The sequence below is a fragment of the Felis catus genome, chromosome B3, assembly GCF_018350175.1.
Source record: "Felis catus isolate Fca126 chromosome B3, F.catus_Fca126_mat1.0, whole genome shotgun sequence".
In the NCBI taxonomy this organism is placed as follows: domain Eukaryota; kingdom Metazoa; phylum Chordata; class Mammalia; order Carnivora; family Felidae; genus Felis; species Felis catus.
In genome coordinates this window covers 107,236,459-107,255,754 of record NC_058373.1, presented here as the reverse complement: position 1 = coordinate 107,255,754, position 19,296 = coordinate 107,236,459, and the positions used below count along the sequence as shown (strand labels likewise).

The window sequence follows — 19,296 nt, the reverse complement described above, 5'->3', positions numbered from 1 at the left end:
ATCATCAACCATTGATAGCTAAATAACAATAGAACACCTCCGGTACCTGGGAGATTACTTTGCAACCTAGTTCCTCAACAGTACCAGTACATAAGCTTTGGAAATAGGAAGAACCTACCAAAACACAGTTATGTAGGCCTTCCCTTTATCTATCTGCCTATTAAGGCGGCCAAAGTCAGCCTTGAAAAAGAACATCTCTGGGGCACCTGGGTGGCGCAGTCGGTTAAGCGTCCGACTTCAGCCAGGTCACGATCTCGCGGTCCGTGAGTTCGAGCCCCGCGTCAGGCTCTGGGCTGATGGCTCGGAGCCTGGAGCCTGTTTCGGATTCTGTGTCTCCCTCCCTCTCTGCCCCTCCCCCGTTCATGCTCTGTCTCTCTCTGTCCCAAAAATAAATAAAAAACGTTGAAAAAAATTAAAAAAAATGAAAAAGAACATCTCTGCTCTTGGTGGCAACACCATAAAATATCTTTAAGCAAAGTGTAAAATTTTGTGCTGAGCCAGATTTTCTTCAATAGACTAAAAGGGCAAAAGATTTCCACATGCTCTCATCACTACCTTCAGGCAGGAAGGCAAAGATACGGAAAGAAGCAGGTTGGTTTTCACCTTCACACAAGCCCAGCCTCAATTGTTTTCCCAAATCACAACACTGCTTTAGGCTGCACATCAGTACTGCAGACTCAGTGTTTACAGCATGGCAGACAAAGGAAGTAGAAGTATTCATCAATTTTACAAATCATTTGAAACCAGCGCTCTGAGATGAACTCCATACACCCTGAAGTCTGGTGTTCCATTCCAAAGTTTGAGTCCAGGACTTCCGGTCCCACTTTGAATTGCTGCCAGAATGAGCCTGGGGCTTAGCCTGCTAAAGGAATCCAGAGCCCGGTGTTGCATTTCACTTCTGGTTCTACAGGAATCTCCTCCTGGAGCTATAGAATACCAATGTAGCTATAGGCTGCAAATTCATAAAGGCCACTGCTGCTTCTGCATAATCTATTGCACTTGGTGCTCTGGAAGCAAAGGACACACTCAGAAGACATGCAAAAACCCAATACATAGTTTTCCAAATAAATGAACTATATTTAGTTGATAATAAGCCTGAAGAAGATTCCTATGACCTGACCTTGGATCGCCCTATAATATAGTCAAATGAATTTTCATTAGATACATAAAACTGAAAAGTTTACTACTTTGCACTATCAGGAAGAAGATAACAAACATTTAGCAGAGATGAATTACATGCCAGTTGCTTTACGGCACATCTTATCTCATTTAATCCTCACAACAATCCCAGGCACTTTTTATACTCAAGTCGCTAATAAATGGCAGAACTGGGATTAAACCTATGTCTAGCTAGCTGATCCCCAAGTCCACATTTTTTCCACTAAACCATACTATATCCTGTCTACTTTGCTCCGATAAATATGCTTTAACAATTCAAGGAGCAAAATGCCATGTAGTATTCTGGATTGGATTATGAAATAGAAGACATCAATGGAAAAATTGGTGAATCCAAAGAAAGTCTACCGTTTAGTTAATAATATTGCACCAATGTTAATTTGTTTGGAGAAATATATCATTGTAATCTCAAATGTTAACATTAGGGAAAACCGGGTAAAGAGTAGGTGGGAACTCTCCATACTCTTTTGTGAGTTTTCTGTAAGTCAAAATTATTCTAAAACAAAAAGCATATTTTTTAAAATTCAAGGAAGTTATGTACCTCGGATATTGTCCTAAAGCTGGGTACCTAACTGGATATTTCCAATGGGGTGAAAACACAAGGTCTTTTCTATGACTATGAATTGCAAATCAACCAGAGACATCAGTGCTGGCTTCATCAGGGTAGTACAAAAGCAAGTCAAGTCCAAAATCAAATGACATCTTGGTTGACCAGCAATAAAATGCAGCCTGTCCACGAAAAAGAAAACGTCACCGAGTTGATCATGACAGCAGGTAAGCTAAACAGCTGCTTTATAATATGCCGAAATAGGCAGTTTTGGGTAATTGGGAAGCAGAAACAACACAAGGCCACCGTGAAGGATGATGTTAGGATGATGTCATTAAAGTGTTGGATTTTGAGAAAGAGCATCAGCAGGTGGACCTAACTGACCCACAGAAATCAGAGGAGCAGAGGTGGGTTCATCCTTTTTTGAGTTAAGACCTCGTGCAAACCAAGAAAGAGACATAACTGCAAACAGCAGTCGACTCCACCCCCAGGCATTTCACCTCAAACCAGAGGGCAGCCTTCCATCTGTCTATGCTGTTGAAAGGGCTGCTGATCCTGCACTGATCTGGAAGACACCTGCACTTAGAATGGAGGAGTATCACCTTCAGAGAACTATACACACACTTACAGAAAATCTGTTCATACAGAATACTTAAATGTTCATGCTTTGTAACAATCTAAAGCTTAAGTCTCTTCCACCTTACCCTACTCACTGAGCTAAGCACACCGATTCAATACTCTATATGCTTAGTTGCACCGTGTTCAACACAGTTGTGTTGCCAGCTCTCCAGGTGAGTCAAGGTTAAATGCTTTTTGAAGTCTTCTTGTTTTTGTCTCCTCCGTGGGCTATTTATACAGCTTATTTTAAGATTTTCAAGCACTTTCCCCTTTTTAATTTACCATAAATGTTTCCCCCTGGGAACATTCCCTAGTGACATTCTATTTTGGACCCTTTTGAATACAAAATCCTTGACAAAGACACCTCTCAAAGGGAGGGAAAGGGGACTAGGGACATAGAGAAGCTTCTGAATTGTCTCCTTTGAAATTTTGTCACCTGGATGCTTGACGGTGGTCTCTTTGTTAAGAGTTTGGCGTCCGGACCTTAAGGCCACACAATTAATCCTCCCGCTGGAATCCTAAGGACTCTCTTTGAAAGAGTCTCTTGTCCAGTTTTCAGGCCACATTAGGTAATTTCCCGCCCAGGAGCACGGTCTAAAAAGAATGTCGGTGTTTCCCTTCAGGTATAGGTGCCTGGGGGTCAGGGGAGAAGGAAAGGCAAGGGGTGGAGTGCGAGGCGGGTGATCGACAGGGATAGAAACGGTGTCTCCTCCTCCCTCTGAATGCGAAATAGCCAATGAGGTGGCGCGGCCGGGCCGGCCGGGCCGCCAGTGCCATATAGTATGCAGCAACCCGAGGAGTCACGTTGGGGGAACGGCAGAAAGCAGCTATCCTTTTACACTACTTTGCTCTAGCAGCTATCTTAATGGTGACTGCGTGGCCGGGGGGAAACCTGATCGGCCAGATCCAGCCGAAACCGGGCGGGAGGGAGTGGGCTTTCCGGAGGGGGGGAGGAGGGAGGGAGACGAAGAAGGAGGAGTAAGAGAGGGGGAAAGAAAGAGGAAAAGAGTGCGAGGGAGTGAGGGAGGGAGGAAAATAAACAACAAAAAATGTCCTCTTCCTCCCCCACCGGGCAGATCGCAAGTGCGGCGGACATCAAGCAGGAGAATGGGATGGAAAGCGCCTCGGAAGGGCAGGAGGCTCCCCGAGAAGTGGCGGGGGGCGCGGCGGCGGCGGCGGGGCTGAGCCCCCCGGCTCCAGCCCCTTTCCCCCTGGAGCCGGGGGACGCCGCGGCCGCCGCCGCCAGGGTGAGCGGAGAGGAAGGGGCAGCGGCGGCCGCGGCGGCGGATCAGGTACAACTCCACTCGGAACTTCTGGGCAGGCACCACCACGCCGCGGCCGCCGTCGCCGCCGCCGCCGCCGCGCAGACCCCACTGGCCTTCTCGCCCGACCATGTCGCCTGCGTGTGCGAGGCGCTGCAGCAGGGGGGCAACCTGGACCGCCTGGCCCGGTTCCTGTGGTCCCTGCCCCAGAGCGACCTGCTACGTGGCAATGAGAGCCTGCTGAAGGCGCGGGCGCTGGTGGCCTTCCACCAGGGCATCTACCCCGAGCTCTACAGCATCCTCGAGAGCCACAGCTTCGAGTCGGCTAACCACCCGCTGCTGCAGCAGCTCTGGTACAAGGCGCGCTACACCGAGGCCGAGCGAGCCCGCGGCCGGCCACTGGGCGCCGTGGACAAGTACCGGCTGCGCAGGAAATTCCCCCTGCCCCGCACCATCTGGGACGGCGAGGAGACGGTGTATTGTTTCAAGGAGAAGTCGCGCAACGCGCTCAAGGAGCTCTACAAGCAGAATCGCTACCCTTCGCCCGCCGAGAAGCGGCACCTGGCCAAGATCACCGGCCTCTCCCTCACCCAGGTCAGCAACTGGTTCAAGAACCGCCGGCAGCGCGATCGGAACCCCTCAGAGACCCAGTCCAAAAGGTGAGCGCCAACTTTCCTCCTCCTCCCCCTTCCTCTCCCCCACCCCCTTCCCAGCTTTCTTTTCCTCCAAGTGCTCGCAAACATGGCGCTTACCTTCCCCACCAGCCTGGTCCGGCTGCCCACCTCTCCCCGCCCCCCACCTCTCCCCGACCCGGAGAAGGGGGGGCCGGCGGTGGCGAGAGGCGGGGGAACCTCCCTCCTCCCCCTCCCCCTCCTCCCCCCAGAAGTTTCTGGTCGCCCGCCTAGGTCTCAGTCCCCGCCCCCACCTCGGCTGGTCACTGCCGCCCAGTTTCCCACCCCCATCCCGCTGGCTTTGAAGTTGCCACTCTCTCCCGGGGTCTGGAGGGGCGCAGGAGCGTGTGTAGTGTGTAGGCGCCGGAAAGGCAGCCCTCGTTGCCGCCCGAGGCCCACCGGGGCTGCCAGGGCGGGCCGGGGTCTGCACCTCCACCGGGTCTCACCGTCCCGGCGCGTGCACGCGCTCCTTGACCGCCCTCTCCGCGGCTCGGCTGCCCCTCTCCCCGCCCCAGGCCTGCGCTGGAGGTCGCGGTGGCCGCTCTGGACGCTGGAGAGTGTCGATGGGGGCTGGCGTTTCAGAAGGGGGGTTGGGGACGTCGAGGTTTTATGTGACAGAGTTAATCATTCACCCTGCCCGCTGTGGTTCTCTTCGTGGCCGCGGCAACGTGGGGTGTTGGTGCGGCTGGGCTCTGCCGTGTTTTGAAACCTGATTCTGAACTCCTTCGGATCGGATTTCAGCGCCGCCGGGGCAGTGGAGCTGGAGGGCTTGCTTCCTCGGCCCCCCAACCCTGCGTGGCTCCCTCCTGGGACAGCGGTTGGGGTGGGGGCGCTATCAGCTCCACACCTCCTTGAGCGCCCACCCTGGCGGGTTTCAACTTTTTGACTGGCAGGGTTTTTGACCCCAACTGGTGGGAAAGATCGGGTTTTCCACCTCTATTGTGCGTCCTCTCGAGTCAGACACCTGGAGTGTTTTGTGTATTGTTGAGCGAACTAAGGAGAAGGTCGCCTGGAGAGATGGTGTCTCCAAGCCACGCGGGCATAAGACAGAAAGAACCCAAAGCAGCTCGAAGGTTCTGCCCAGGGAAGGAATTTGGGAGCCGGGAAGCCCGCCCCGGCCGAGCGAAGGTGATCACCCGCCGCGGCCCGCCCTTGCCGCTCCTGTCCCTGCACCCCCGCCGTGGCCCGACGGCTCCGGAGCTCCTCGCCCAAGGCAGGGAGGGAGGCGCTGTGTCCGAGCCGTGCCTCCCGGTAACCAAAACAAAACGCGCACTGCGACCTGCGTGCATCCTTCCGCAGACTTGCGGGGACACCCAGAGGAGGCACGTTGGTGACCCCGCGCCTGCTTGTGGCCGCGGATCCCATCGCTTGGAGCCCCGTCGGAATCCTCGGGGCCAGAGGCAGGGGGTGGGGAGCGGGCGTGGCGCTCAGGCCAGCTGCCCTGCAGCCTGCGCTCCCCGGCTGGGCGCGTTCCTCTCCCCAGCCGCACTCTGCCGGCTGCGCGCCTCCCCCCCCTCCCCCCCCCAAGCCCACACCCCCGCCCCCGGCCCAGTTGCCTAGTTTAGGCCCCTCTCCGGATCTACCTCCCACCCGCACCCCTGGTGAGTCACCCTCGCAGACGGCGACGGCGGCTCAGCCTCAGCTCGTAAATCAAAGCGCTTTCTGCGCTCCTGGCCCCGCAGCCCAAAGCCCGGGTAATCCCCTCCCCTCCGCATGAAAGCGAACCGACCGCCGGGCACTGCAGGGATGGGGATCCTCTACTGGGCCAAGTCGCCCCAAGCTTCCAAACTGCAGCTAACTGCCCCTTTCTCCCCCCCTCGCCCAGCCTCAGTCCAAATGGGAAACCCTATCACCACCCTTCACCCGGATTTGGCGTTTCCTCCCAAGTCGGGGAGCCGAGGAACCCAGTCCTGTCTGGAGCAGAAGGACTGAGGGTGCTGGGGAAGGGGTCTGATGGTTGCAAGGCTGCTGAGTGACCCACACCCTTTCCCTCCCACCTCACCAGGGCACTGGATGGTGTATGTTAAATAGGCCCCTATGGCTTCTTTTGGATTCAAAGGCGACTGCACATAACAGTTCTTGGGTTGAAAGTGCCTTTCCTACATCAAGGACAGCCACTTTGTTGAATGAGAGAGTTGTCAGTCTGGTGGAGTAGAAGTTTGGGAGCAGGTGAGAAAATGATCTCTTGTTAACTAACTGGCAAACAAAACTGAACACTTCCCACCTCCTGCTCCTTCGGCAGTTTCATTTACTTCCAAAATCACACTAATCGGAATTGGTTTGAAGGGAGGGGAAGGCGTTCCTAATAGGACAGACTGACTGCCTCATCTAGTAAGGTCCCCCCCCCCCCGTGGTATAGGTAGCAGCATAATTTAACAGGAAGGAATAACTTCAGTGCTATGAAAACGTATATATAATTCTTATGAAAATCCTATTAGCTGAATTTACATCTTCCAGATCTCTGGACTTTCCCTGAATTTATTATTGGTAAAATGATTGGGATAGGAGAGTTTATCTTCCCACGTTCTCTGTCTTTATGGTTAGAATCTGCTGAAAGGCCTCATAACTTAAACAAGACTAAAGACTTCCTGCTCTGCTTTCCTAAAATATTACCTTTAATGGGGTTAGAGGTTGGTTTTCTAAACAAATGGCACTAGGTAGAATGTCATCCCTCTGACCTTCTGAATGTCTTGATTTCCCCTTCTCTGCAGTGAGTCAGATGGCAATCCCAGCACTGAAGATGAATCCAGCAAGGGCCATGAGGACTTGTCTCCTCATCCACTCTCCAGTTCATCGGATAGTGTCACCAACCTCAGCCTTTCCAGTCACATGGAACCAGTGTATATGCAGCAAATTGGAAATGCTAAGATATCATTAAGCTCTTCTGGAGTTTTGTTGAATGGAAGCTTGGTACCAAGTACTTCACCTGTCTTTCTTAATGGTAATTCTTTCATTCAGGGACCCAATGGAGTTATCCTTAATGGATTAAATGTGGGAAATACACAGACAGTGTCACTGAACCCACCAAAAATTGCATCAAACATTGTGAGCAATGGTATATCCATGAGTGACATACTGGGGTCTACCTCCCAGGATGTGAAGGAATTCAAAGTCCTCCAGAGTTCTTCAGCTAACTCCGCAGCCACCACTTCCTACAGCCCCAGTGCCCCTGTGTCATTCCCAGGGCTGATACCCAGCACTGAGGTAAAAAGAGAAGGCATTCAAACAGTGGCTTCCCAAGATGGAGGCTCTGTGGTGACTTTTACTACACCCGTGCAAATTAACCAGTATGGCATTGTCCAGATCCCCAATTCCGGAGCAAACAGCCAGTTCCTTAATGGGAGCATTGGATTCTCTCCACTGCAGCTGCCTTCTGTTTCAGTAGCAGCTTCACAAGGTAAAAGTCTCATTCGGTACCATAATGCACTAGTGAATGTTTTAGCCAGCTGCTGTAAATGACACATTTGGTGAGAGCTGTAGATTGATGTTACTGTTCAGGTACCTTATTGGCTGCCACAGCTGCAGAAGAGCCTTGATTTGTTTCTCCTTCTTCACAACACCCGTGTAATATCCAGTCTGGTTGGTTCCCTGGCATCATGGAGATGGGCTTTTATTTCCCTAACATCTGAATGGAAAAATACAGTTCATAGCAAATCTTGCCAGTTCTACAATTATAGAAATATGATAAGTCAGTTGGTGCTTACAAAATAACCCATTGCTTGACATTTTAAGATTAAAAATTAATAATATTGCTAAGAACACAAAATTCGTCAAGCAGTTGGTACGAATGTGTACACTTTACCTAAGCATTTTCTATCTGACCAAGGAGTGTTTTAGAAGAGCAAGCTAAAAAGACTGGATCAATTGTGTTTGATCCATGTTCCTCCTATAATGAAAACTATCAGACCTAAAGGAAAACCGGATGAGTATGTGATAGGGTGTCTGTTGCTCTGCATGTATACTCTCCCTCCCCCCCACCCCCCACCAAATGTGTGGGTTAGCCTTATTTTATGTGTTTGTGGCTTTGCTAACGGCAGTTTGCTGAAGAACACTGATCTGGAATTCAGGAAGCCTGAGGCTGTTATGCCACTTCTTCACTGACTTGAAGCAAGTCTGGATGGCTCTGTGTCATTTTTTGTACATAGAAACACGAATGGTGAGAATGGCCATGGAGGTTGCATAGTGCCTTAAACTTAGGAGTGGGGGATGTGAATGCAGGTTTGCCTTCCTGTAAGCAAATCTGACTGTCCAGATTTCTATGAAAGCAAAATAAGTAACTGTCTCCCTTTAAAGATCAACTTCCCGTAAAATGGCTTTATCAAAAAAATCTCAATTTATGCACAACTATGACCCACTTCAGCTTATTTGAGGCATTAATGGAAAAAGTGTTGAGTAACTTTCTCTTACATCAATTCTCAGGTAAAATGGTAGGAAAACACAAAACTCCTGCAGCATCCCGTGTATTTCTTCGTTGTTTCAAGTTATGGAAAGGATTTAAGTTAAATCACTTTCCAACAAAAATATAAGAAACCACAGGGTTTCTTCTCTCTTTAGGAAATTTCCAAACAGTAGATAACAGTTTAAAGACAAAAAGTTGGAGCAAAAAGTGTGGTATGTACATTGGGGGGAGAAGAAAAGCAGAAATACTTTTCACGTGTAATCTAGAAATATGCTACCACAGAAAATTATTACAAACTAATAGCTAATTTTTAAAATGGGACATTTAATATGAATAAGAAGAAGCATTTTCAGTTAAAATAGCTAAGATCAAATGACATAGCTGTCAATCCTTGGACTGTCTGGGTGAGTTAAAGGCGTAAGTTTAACCAGATGGGTCCAGGAAGCAGCGTTCCTTTATAGCAACAGTGGACTGCAATTCTCTTTAAAGCATGTGGGGATTCAGCCTTTCTCAAAAACAGATACTCAGCCTTGCCTTAAAATGTGTAGACAAGATAGGTTATCTTTTAGTAGTTAGGATTTATATGGAAAAGCAGGATATCTATATCTTTTACTCACTTCATAATCTGGGAAAACAAGGGTGTTTTTTTTTTCCCTTACCATCATTACAAAGTTATACTTTGCACCTATGTCCTGTTTCATTTGAATTTTTTACACTGATTTTGAAATTATTATTAAATTTATTATAATTCAAGTGCAGTTATACTTACGTATCAAGTTTTAGATCACATCTGCTTTTCCTCCTTCATTTATGTGTGTTATAATTTCTACACATTCAAAGGTATTGTTTTATTTATATTTAATAGCTGTTGGGGGAAATGTCCTATCATATCATATGTGGTTCTCTCAAAAAATAACTATCGTTTTGTTCACCTATACACAGGCAAACAATTTCACAAATATATACATATAACAAAATAAACATCTATTTCAGATGTTTTTTGTTACAGTTTAGCAGCCAACAAGAATTTTAAAGTATACTTAAGTCAGATTCATTTCATTTGTTTGGCCTGGAACAAACATTCATGTTAGGGAAGAACCCAAACATACATAAAAATGTTTGTTTTTTTTTTTTTTAACACCAGTATTTCCGTGACAAATACTTTCTAGTGGTTACATTTAATTTAAAGTTTAAATACAGTTTTAGTTTGTTTGAAGATATTCCTTTGCATTTAAGGTGCTTAAAAAGTGGAAGATATAAAAAAACAACCCAGTAACATTTATTTATCAATACAGGTAGTAATATAATCACAATTATTCTAATTCAAGAAGAGAAATGTTTTGGGAGAATTACTTTTTTCTTTTTAATTTTTTTTTTCAACGTTTATTTATTTTTGGGACAGAGAGAGACAGAGCATGAACGGGGGAGGGGCAGAGAGAGAGGGAGACACAGAATCGGAAACAGGCTCCAGGCTCTGAGCCATCAGCCCAGAGCCTGACGCGGGGCTCGAACTCACGGACCGCGAGATTGTGACCTGGCTGAAGTCGGACGCTTAACCGACTGCGCCACCCAGGCACCCCGGGAGAATTACTTTTAACGTTGGGCTATCTTCTCAAAATAATAATTTACTGAACATCTAATTCAAGATCAGGGTAAACAACCCATCTGAATAATCAATCCTGTCACAAAATTCCCTCAAGTCTACCTTTCTTACAGTGGCAAGATAATTGCCATCATTTCACTGGGCCTATGTAAAGACTCCAAAAGAAAAGGGTTTTATTTGATGATAGGAGGGAGGGGAAGGCTTTAATTCGTCTGCATTGTCTGAGTTACCTGATTTTGAACTTCTCAGCATTCTACTTATGTTTTGGGGGGTTTTTTGTTTGGGTTTGGTTTTTTCCTGTTTCTGGTCTCTGTAGACCATTCTAGTGAGAGCCTTAAGATATAAACGTTTCAGAGAAGCATTGGCTCTAGTTATTCACGTTAATCTGTGTTTTTAAAAGTACAGTTTATTATTATCATTAATTCTTCCTATCAACTGCAACACTGAAAATTCAGAACTGGCATAACAAAAGAAAAAACTCTTGAACGTTCTGTTGACTTGATATTACTTTATGGTTAGTTTGGTGAAAGTTTGCAACGTGTCTGTACAGGTTTATATGGTTAACTTCAAGCCCCAGGGCAACTCATTTTATGGCTATTTTCTACTTTTCCATTTATGTCAGTTACTGAACTTGTTCCAAACAAAGGCATTTTATTTTGCATTTGTGTTTCCTAGTTCTAACTGGCAGAACTGGCTACAACTATCAACTGATTGAGAGAAATCAAGTTGGTAATAATGAACCGGAAACTTGACTGAAATTAGAACTTGGAAAAACATTTTTTTTCATACTTTGTTTCTAAACCAGTACTTCTCACTCCCACTATGTCATTAACATTACTAGGGAATTTGAAATACACCTGTTCTCAGACTTACTGAGTCAGAGTCTCAGGAGGAGAGCCTGGGAGTCTGTAGTTTTGAGTGCTCAAGGTGATTCTACTGAACCTGAGAAAAATCGTGTGTGTCAAAAAGTCTTTTTTTCTTCCCCTATCATTTCTATCAGCGATAATCTGTACTTTCTTTTCTTTTTTTTTTTTTTAGGCAACATTTCAGTAAATTCAAGCACTTCAGATGGGAGCACATTTACAAGTGAGTCCACCACAGTCCAGCAAGGAAAGGTTTTCTTGAGCTCTCTTGCTCCCAGTGCAGTGGTATACACTGTCCCTAATTCAGGCCAGACTATAGGATCTGTTAAACAGGAGGGCTTGGAGAGGAGCCTGGTATTTTCTCAGTTGATGCCTGTCAATCAGAATGCACAAATAAATGCAAACCTGTCTTCTGAAAATATCTCGGGGAGTGGCCTCCATCCCCTGGCCTCCTCATTAGTTAATGTATCCCCAACTCACAATTTTTCCCTGACTCCCCCTACCTTGCTAAATCCCACCGAGCTAAACCCTGACATTGCTGATAGCCAGCCAATGTCTGCACCTGTGGCAAGCAAATCTACTGTGACATCTGTCAGCAACACTAACTATGCAACTCTTCAGAACTGCTCCCTTATTACTGGTCAAGATCTATTGTCAGTCCCTATGACCCAGGGTGCCCTTGGGGAAATTGTTCCTACAGCTGAGGACCAGGTGGGTCACCCCTCCCCAGCAGTACACCAGGATTTCGTCAGAGAACATCGTTTAGTTCTGCAATCAGTAGCTAATATAAAAGAGAATTTCTTAACAAATTCTGAGGGCAAAGCCACAAGCAACTTAATGATGCTGGACTCAAAATCCAAGTATGTCCTAGAGGGCATGGTTGAGACTGTCTGTGAAGACCTGGAAACAGACAAAAAAGAGCTTGCCAAGCTCCAAACCGTCCAATTGGATGAAGATATGCAAGACTTATAAACTTGATTTCTCTCATTCTCTCTCTCTTTTTTTTTTTTTTTTTTTTTTTGGCATCAGCAGGCAGATCTTTCACGAAGCCCTGAGGACATAAGGCATTTTCCCATTTACAGGGAAAACACTAGTTTTGTGAGTAAATGAATTCAAGAAACTTTGGATTGATCTGCATGAAGATCACAGTTAAATATACTGGAGTAGAACTGCGTTGCTGCAGCCTTTTTGTTCACATATGTTCTCTTTTAAATAGATGGAGACAAAGGAACAAGATGAAATATATCAAGTCAAAGTGTGTCATTTGGCTGACTTAATATAACTCTAAGGTTAAATGGAACTTGATAGTTCTTTAAAACTGTGTCCACCTGACATCGGCATTAGAAACAGTAAGGTTATTTTTGTTTACTTTCACTCCACGGGCATTGATGAGGTTAAGAAGCATACATGGTACTCCATACTATTCTAAGGGTTTATTTTTTGAATATATACATTTCTGTTTTTCAATATTTTTGTGAAAGTCTTGGTTTGTCTCTACACATTTCCAAATGTGCTTGCTAATAGTCCAGTGGGGCTGAGAAAGTTTGCAACTCCACTAAAAACTCTGAAACAAACTTCAGTATGAGTGTAAATATATTAGTCCTATAAGCAAGGATTTGAGGAATTACAGTGAATTTTATTTATGCTGTATATGTTTCTCTTCTACTTCAGACACTATGAACTGAAAAAATGTTTTCTTACTGTTTAATTTATTTTTATTGTTTGAACAGGAAGTGAACATAGTTATTTCCAACAAAGTTTTACTTTTTGTAGGATTTTAAAAGTAATGATTTTTATCAGGAGTCTATTAGGGTCATTATTAATAACACTGAAACAGGCAATCTAACTCCCAATATTGGAATTTTGGTACCTTTTTTCACATCTTGTTCTTTATTTAGCAACTCTCTGATTCATTTAAATATTTTTTCTATAGAATTCTATGTGCCTTTTTACCTTGTGGCCTTTTTATTATTCTTACTAAGGTACAGAAGTGTCAACAGAAGCACTGATGGCTCTTTCTATCTAACAGGGTTATTTTCACCACAAAGTTGCTTTAAATCTGAAGAACTTAAGTTTCACTTATGTGATTATGTACGTTTATGGTGTAAATTGATGAACAACTAATTATTGTTGATGCTTTTCATTACAATGAAATACCAATCCTAGAATACCATGTAAAATGAATTCTGTAGACTATAAAAACCATTTTAAACTAAACAAAGAATACGCAAGTTCTCTTGAGCAAAATTCTGTCCTGGTGAAACTTAGTTCTACGTGTTTTGAATCAGTTGTTACATTATGACATACGACTATTATTTGCACTATATTATCATGTCTTGTTCAAAGGTCGATCTTTTGGGGTTTCTTTAAGAAGCTTGCTTGATCATGTTGTGAGCTGTGGTTATAGGTTTTATCAGGACTGAACACAAGATGGAATGATGCAAATTTATGTAGCGAGTAAAGTCTCTGGTGTGTGCAAAGCAAGAAATGTGAGAAAATGATCTCTTCAGAGATGACTTAAAGTTGTTGAACATAAAAGATATTACCAATCTTGCTGTCTTCAAGATCAGAATGAAGAGTGTACTCTTGATCTCTACGTGCCCATCTGCTGAGCATGTGGCATAAGGGCCGTAGATTACTTACCCTTGGTTGTTATTGCAGATGGAACTTGCAGGCACAGATGAAGAGCCCTATCCAATTGTTTCGTTAGAGAACTCAGATCCCACCTTCTTTATGGAATTAGTGAATGTTCTTAAACTGCTGAAACTACAGTTGTCTTCTTTTTTTTTTTTTTTTTTTACAAAGTCAGGTGTTTTCGAGTTCTCTTCCACTCCATCACTACTTATACAGCTTGTTTTTTTCTTTAAGTGTGTGCTGATCATGTTACTGAGATTAATTATATGGTTCTGTAGTGTAGTTTACATGAAAATGATGTTTTTCCACTTGATGGCTGCAGATATTAAGAATTTTCTGTTCATTATTTTAAAATGCCCATCTAATCAGGGAGATGGGAAGGTTTAAAAAGTTATATATATTTTATATATAACTGGAAAAGTTTCATATGTCTTCCAAAAATATAATAAGCCTCTGTTTTATTCACAGTTCTTCCTCTTTTTTTCCCTTAAGAAAAAGGAAAAATAGCACAAAACTTAAGACTTACCTAGGAAACCCATTCATATTCCCAACTTGATGTAATGATACCCCTACAATTACTCCAGGTAGCTACACAATATACCAGGTAAGAATCAATGCACATTATAAAGAACTTATTGTTCTTTTCTATACTTCAGTAAAATAAGGGCCAGTTGGTGTATAGCCCATACATATGTGAATGAAATAAGATAAACCCCATGATCTCCTTGCACAGAATTGCAAATGTTTTTTGCAATACCAAGGGCCAGTCTCAGAACCCTTGGAGTTCATGTGGCAGAATTTCTCTTACATAAACCAATGCTTGAAGATGCTGCAAATGACCCTCAAATGATCCCCAAAGAGGAATCAGAATAAGGGTAAAAACTCTCCCTGCAAACCCCAACCCCTGCTGCTGGCTGTGGGATTTTTGGTGTGAGGCTATCTATGCACTCTGTCCGCCAGAATTTGGCATTTAGCTCTTAGTTACATCTAGTAAAGACCAGTTTTATCAATTAAAGAGAAGGTGCATTTGTTCCTCAATCAAGCAAGAACACCTGTGTTGTAGTGTTTTATAGCTCATGTATATTTATAGTAATGAAAAGACTGAATTGTACACGTTTCAGTGCCTTTCTTGTGTTATGAAAGGCAGGTAGACGTTATAGCCATAGATAAAAATTCGTAGTTAAATTGCACACTGACCTTAAATCTCCCTGTATATGCCCTTGCATTTTGCATGTCAAAAGTTGGATTACTGGGCATGTGTTGAAGCCTGCCCTGCTACATGTTAGGCAAGTGTGCATTAGTACATAGCCAGAAGTTCTTCATTCTTTTACAATGTTTTTGACAGATCATCTCATCAGAAAAACATAAATAATTCAGGAAATTTGTGGGGAAAAGAATTACATTTTACAAAAGATGTTTCAAAGTCTTCCTAGAACTTAGATGATAGAGCCTAACAGTTACTTTGTATCTAGTTGATACATTTCATGTTAATTTAATATCACAGTACATTTTATTAATCAAAATTATGTAGCATGTGACTCTCTTGGCTTTCAGGGTTCTCAATTTTTGTTCTTTTGTTGCATGTACTGTATGTTTAGAGGAGACCAGTTATATACTCAATATGGTTTTACTGTGCCTTACACAAAGAGAAAATCTATACAGAATGTATATCATGGGGTGGGGTAACAGAATCTCTACTGCACTGTTAGGTGATGGCACACAGAGCATGTCCCAGAACATTTCTGTGCTTAATTACCCAACCAAAGAGATCTAAAGTATGTATGTTGTACTGTAATAGGGGTTTATGCCTGGACAATTAAGTGTTTTATTTGTTTTCTGAAATGATGTGAACTTATTTTTCTAAACACTATGCTAAATAAACTTTATATTTATACATACCTTGTGTTTAAAAAGTTATTTATCCCTGGAAAAACAGAGAACAGGAGGGAAAAAACAAAAACCCACACAAACATTTCATAGGCTGGCAGATACAAGGACAATAGGAGTCACTTTAGAACAATCTCTATCGGTCTTTGTATAAAATTATGCAATTCACTTAATTGTACTTCATACTCAGAGCTAAGTTAGATTTCATCTTCCTTAAAGGAAAGGAATGTGTCTTATTCATTGAGGTGTTCCAAAATCTGACCCTCATTCTCTATAAGGTATAGTGGAATTAAATTCAATGATCCAAAGACCTTTCCATGCCCAATCTTACTGGAAGAGCTCGATATAATCCATCTTTAAAGCATTCCCATTAGCCAAAGTCTGGTTCCACTGCAGTGGGGTCCACCAGTGGTTTGGCATAAAGTTATGGACACAACTGCGCCACTGAGTATGTAAATGACTTGGCCCTGCTACAGTTTGATCCTACTTTTAAAATTACATGACCTCTGATTCTGTATGCCTCCCGCACTGAAATGAAGAGGAGTTTGGATAAAGGAGATTGGACCAACTGTACAATTGTATTCCAAAACTAGTTAAAGGCATCAAATTAGTTTCAGATATGTCTAGACTTTGTTATATTCTTGTCATTCACTTCATTTGTTTAGTAATGTTCTGTGTAGTTAAGCCAGTTACAGCGAACAGCATCTCACTGAGTATAGGATCAGAGCATTGTGGAGTAATTACATTTTATAACACCTTAATGAAACAAATATTTTAGAACACTTGACAGGTCACTGAAGTACTTCAAACATTTGTGGCTCTGCAGAATCTAGCAAACTAAATAAAACCCCTCAAGGGGAATTCAAGACTTTTCAGCATATGATTCCATCCCACTTCTCCTGTTTCCCTTAAGAAATAGTAAGTGTGGGGCACCTGGGGGGCTCAGTCGGCTAAGCACCGGAATTCAGCTCAGGTCATGATCTCCTGGTTCATGGGTTCAAGCCCCGCATCAGGCTCTGTGCTGACAGCTCAGAGCCTGGAGCCTGCTTCAGATTGTGTCTCCCTTACTATCGGCCCCTCCCCTATTTGTGCTCTCTCTCGCTCTCTCTCCCTCTCAAAAATAAACATTTAAAAAAAATATTTAAGAAATAGTAAGTGTGGGGTGGCTGGCTGGCTCAGTTGGTGGAGCATGTGACTCTTGATCTCAGGATTGTGAGTTCAAACCCCATGTTGGGTGTGGAGCTTACTTAGCAAAAGATAATAAATGTGGAAATCTACTTCTGCACATGACTACTTTCAATAAGAATAGATAGTAAATAAAGGTGCCTTCAGATAATGATCAGTGCTATAAAGTCAATACACAGGGTAATGAAATTGAGCATGGGGAATGGTAGAGGTGGGGACCTGAATTAGATTGGTCAAGGAAAGTCTCAAGGAAGTAAACTTTCAACAGAGAGGCTTGAATGAAGAGAGAGAACCAGCCCACAAGACCTAGAAAAATAGCATTCCAGACCTAGGGAACAGCAGGTACAAAGGCCCTGAGGGGAAGAGTAGAGAGTCTGGATCAGTGTTAATCCTAGAAGACATTTGGTAGCAGATCTAGACAGAGAGATAGGCAGGTGCCAGGTCACAGGTAGAACTTAATTGGTCTGTGTTTGGATTTGAGTCAGAGAAGCAAGGAACGATATAACATGATTTATGCTTTATAATATCACTATGTCAATTCTTTGGAGAATGGCATTGTAGGAGGCCATTCTTGGGAGGGAAGGAATTAGGAAACTATGTCATGTTGTCCTAAGCTGTTGAACAAGAAATACTTCAGGAGCTGTTGAAGCACGTATGGCAGTTTTTCCCCAAACGTCTCCAGAATTTTGTGCTCTCCAAGCCTTCTGTCTACTCTGCCTCCTGCTGTTAGCCAAAGCTGCCAGCTTCCTGCTATGACTGTCCCAGTCTGAACCTGTGCCCTGAACTCCAGTCTGGTGGATCCAGTTCCCTAAAGGATATTTTCAGAATGTCCTGGTCACCTATGACTCTACATATGAAAATTTTAAATCATTATCTTTGCCTTAAGCCTGTTCCTCATTTGTAGTAGCAGTCATTCATCCATTGGCCAAATAAAAAATCTGGGACTCACTCTGGAGTCTTCTCTCCCTTTCTTCCCACCTCCCCCACTAGATCACTACATGTCTCCATGAATGCTCCTTTACTGTCTCTTGAATAAGTTACTGCCCTTCCATTTCTACAGTTTCTGCCATAGTTGAGGCACTTATCTTTTTTTTTAAGATTTTATTTTTTTAAGTTTTTTTATTTATTTTTGAAAGAGAGAGAGAGACCATGCAAGTGGCAGGGAGAGGTGGGGAAAGAGGGAGGGAGAGAGAGAGAATCCCAAGGAGGCTCTGTACTGTCAGCACAGAGCCCGATGTGGGGCTCAAACTCAAACAGGGAGATCATGACCTGAGTCAAGAGCAAGAGTTGATCACTTAACCAACCAAGCCACCCAGGTGCCCCTTAAGATTTTATTTTTAAGCAATCTCTACAGCCAATGTGGGACTTGAACTCACAACCCCAAGATCCAGAGACGCACGCTCCACCAACTGAGCCAGCTAGATGTCCCAGCATTTACCATTTCTTGACTGAACTATTACAACTGCCTCCTATTTGGTATCTCAGTGTCTGGTCCTCATTCCAGGCTACAGTACAATTATACTTAGATGCAACTTCCAGAATTCAAGACATTTCAGCCCTCGCGCTCCAGCTTAGAACCTTTAATGGTCTCCATTGTCTATGAAATACCATTTAAACCCTTAACATACAAAGCCCCCAGGACCCAGCCCCTACCTCTTTGTCTCGTCATGTTTCTAACCACATGAAACTGTTCCCCAAAGGGACCAGGTTCTTTCTCACCTACCCAATCTCCAAGGCTCACTGGAAAGCACTAGGGAGACTAGTGCTCCAGGAAGCTCTCTGTCTCACCCTCTTAAGCAGAACAGTGCAAGGCTCATTCTGTGACTAGACAAGGATTTATACCTTCCTTTAGTGTAGCATCTACCACATCATTGTAATTATATGTTTGCTTCTCTGCACTTTCATCTCTATTTCTCTGGCATTTAGTCTAGGAAAGCATAGTAGGCACTTAAAAAAATAAGTGCTGAATAAACAGTGACTCTGCTGTCCATTCCTTTAAATCATTTCACTTGCTCTGGATTAAGAAACTACATTGCTGGGGCACCTCGCCAGCTCAGCTGGCAGAGCATACAACTCTTGATCTTGGGGTTGTGAGTTCAAGCCCCACATTGGCTGTAGAGATTACTTAAAAAATAATAAAATCTTAAAAAAAAAAAAAAGAAAGAAACTTCACTGTTAAACTAGTTAAAGCATTATCCCTATTTAGAGCACAAAAAATAAATGGATACATTTTAGGTTAGGGCCTGACAGTGATTCTTTGAAACTTCTGGCATTAGTGGATGTTCTTTATGGTATCTTCCTTACTGCTCCAAGGTTTTTTCTATTTACTTCCAAATAGAGGTTGGGTTCCAGAAGATAGAGGTTGGCTAAAGTTTGACAGACAAGTGGGGCATTAGCACAAAATGTAGTCACTAAGCCTTTTTAGATCAATGTTTCAAAATAGCAGTGATG

The 19,296-nt window shown here is 43.8% G+C and overlaps 1 protein-coding gene and 1 long non-coding RNA gene across 4 annotated transcripts in view; one reads left to right on the top strand and one right to left on the bottom strand.

Annotated features, from left to right (window-relative positions):
• Positions 1 to 3,133: 3,133 nt before the first annotated feature.
• Positions 3,134 to 15,671, top strand: SIX4 (SIX homeobox 4). 3 transcript variants are annotated; one of them, XM_023255746.2, is made up of 4 exons: positions 3,134 to 3,209; positions 3,418 to 4,262; positions 6,986 to 7,671; positions 11,315 to 15,671. In XM_023255746.2, exons 1-4 carry the CDS (start codon positions 3,207 to 3,209, stop codon positions 12,109 to 12,111), a joined length of 2,331 nt encoding a protein of 776 aa, XP_023111514.1. In that variant the 5' UTR covers positions 3,134 to 3,206; the 3' UTR covers positions 12,112 to 15,671. The 3 variants fall into 3 exon arrangements, with proteins under 3 accessions (XP_023111514.1, XP_023111515.1, XP_023111513.1); XM_023255747.2 differs by lacking the exon at positions 3,134 to 3,209 and having other exon boundaries at positions 3,288 to 4,262; positions 6,986 to 7,215; XM_023255745.2 differs by lacking the exon at positions 3,134 to 3,209 and having other exon boundaries at positions 3,289 to 4,262.
• The window catches only part of LOC123386105, a 24,869-nt gene continuing 13,241 nt past the window's right edge, over positions 7,669 to 19,296 (bottom strand). The window contains exon 3 of the long non-coding RNA XR_006599666.1: positions 7,669 to 7,899. This is a non-coding gene — a long non-coding RNA (uncharacterized LOC123386105). The remainder of the gene's footprint in view (positions 7,900 to 19,296) is intronic.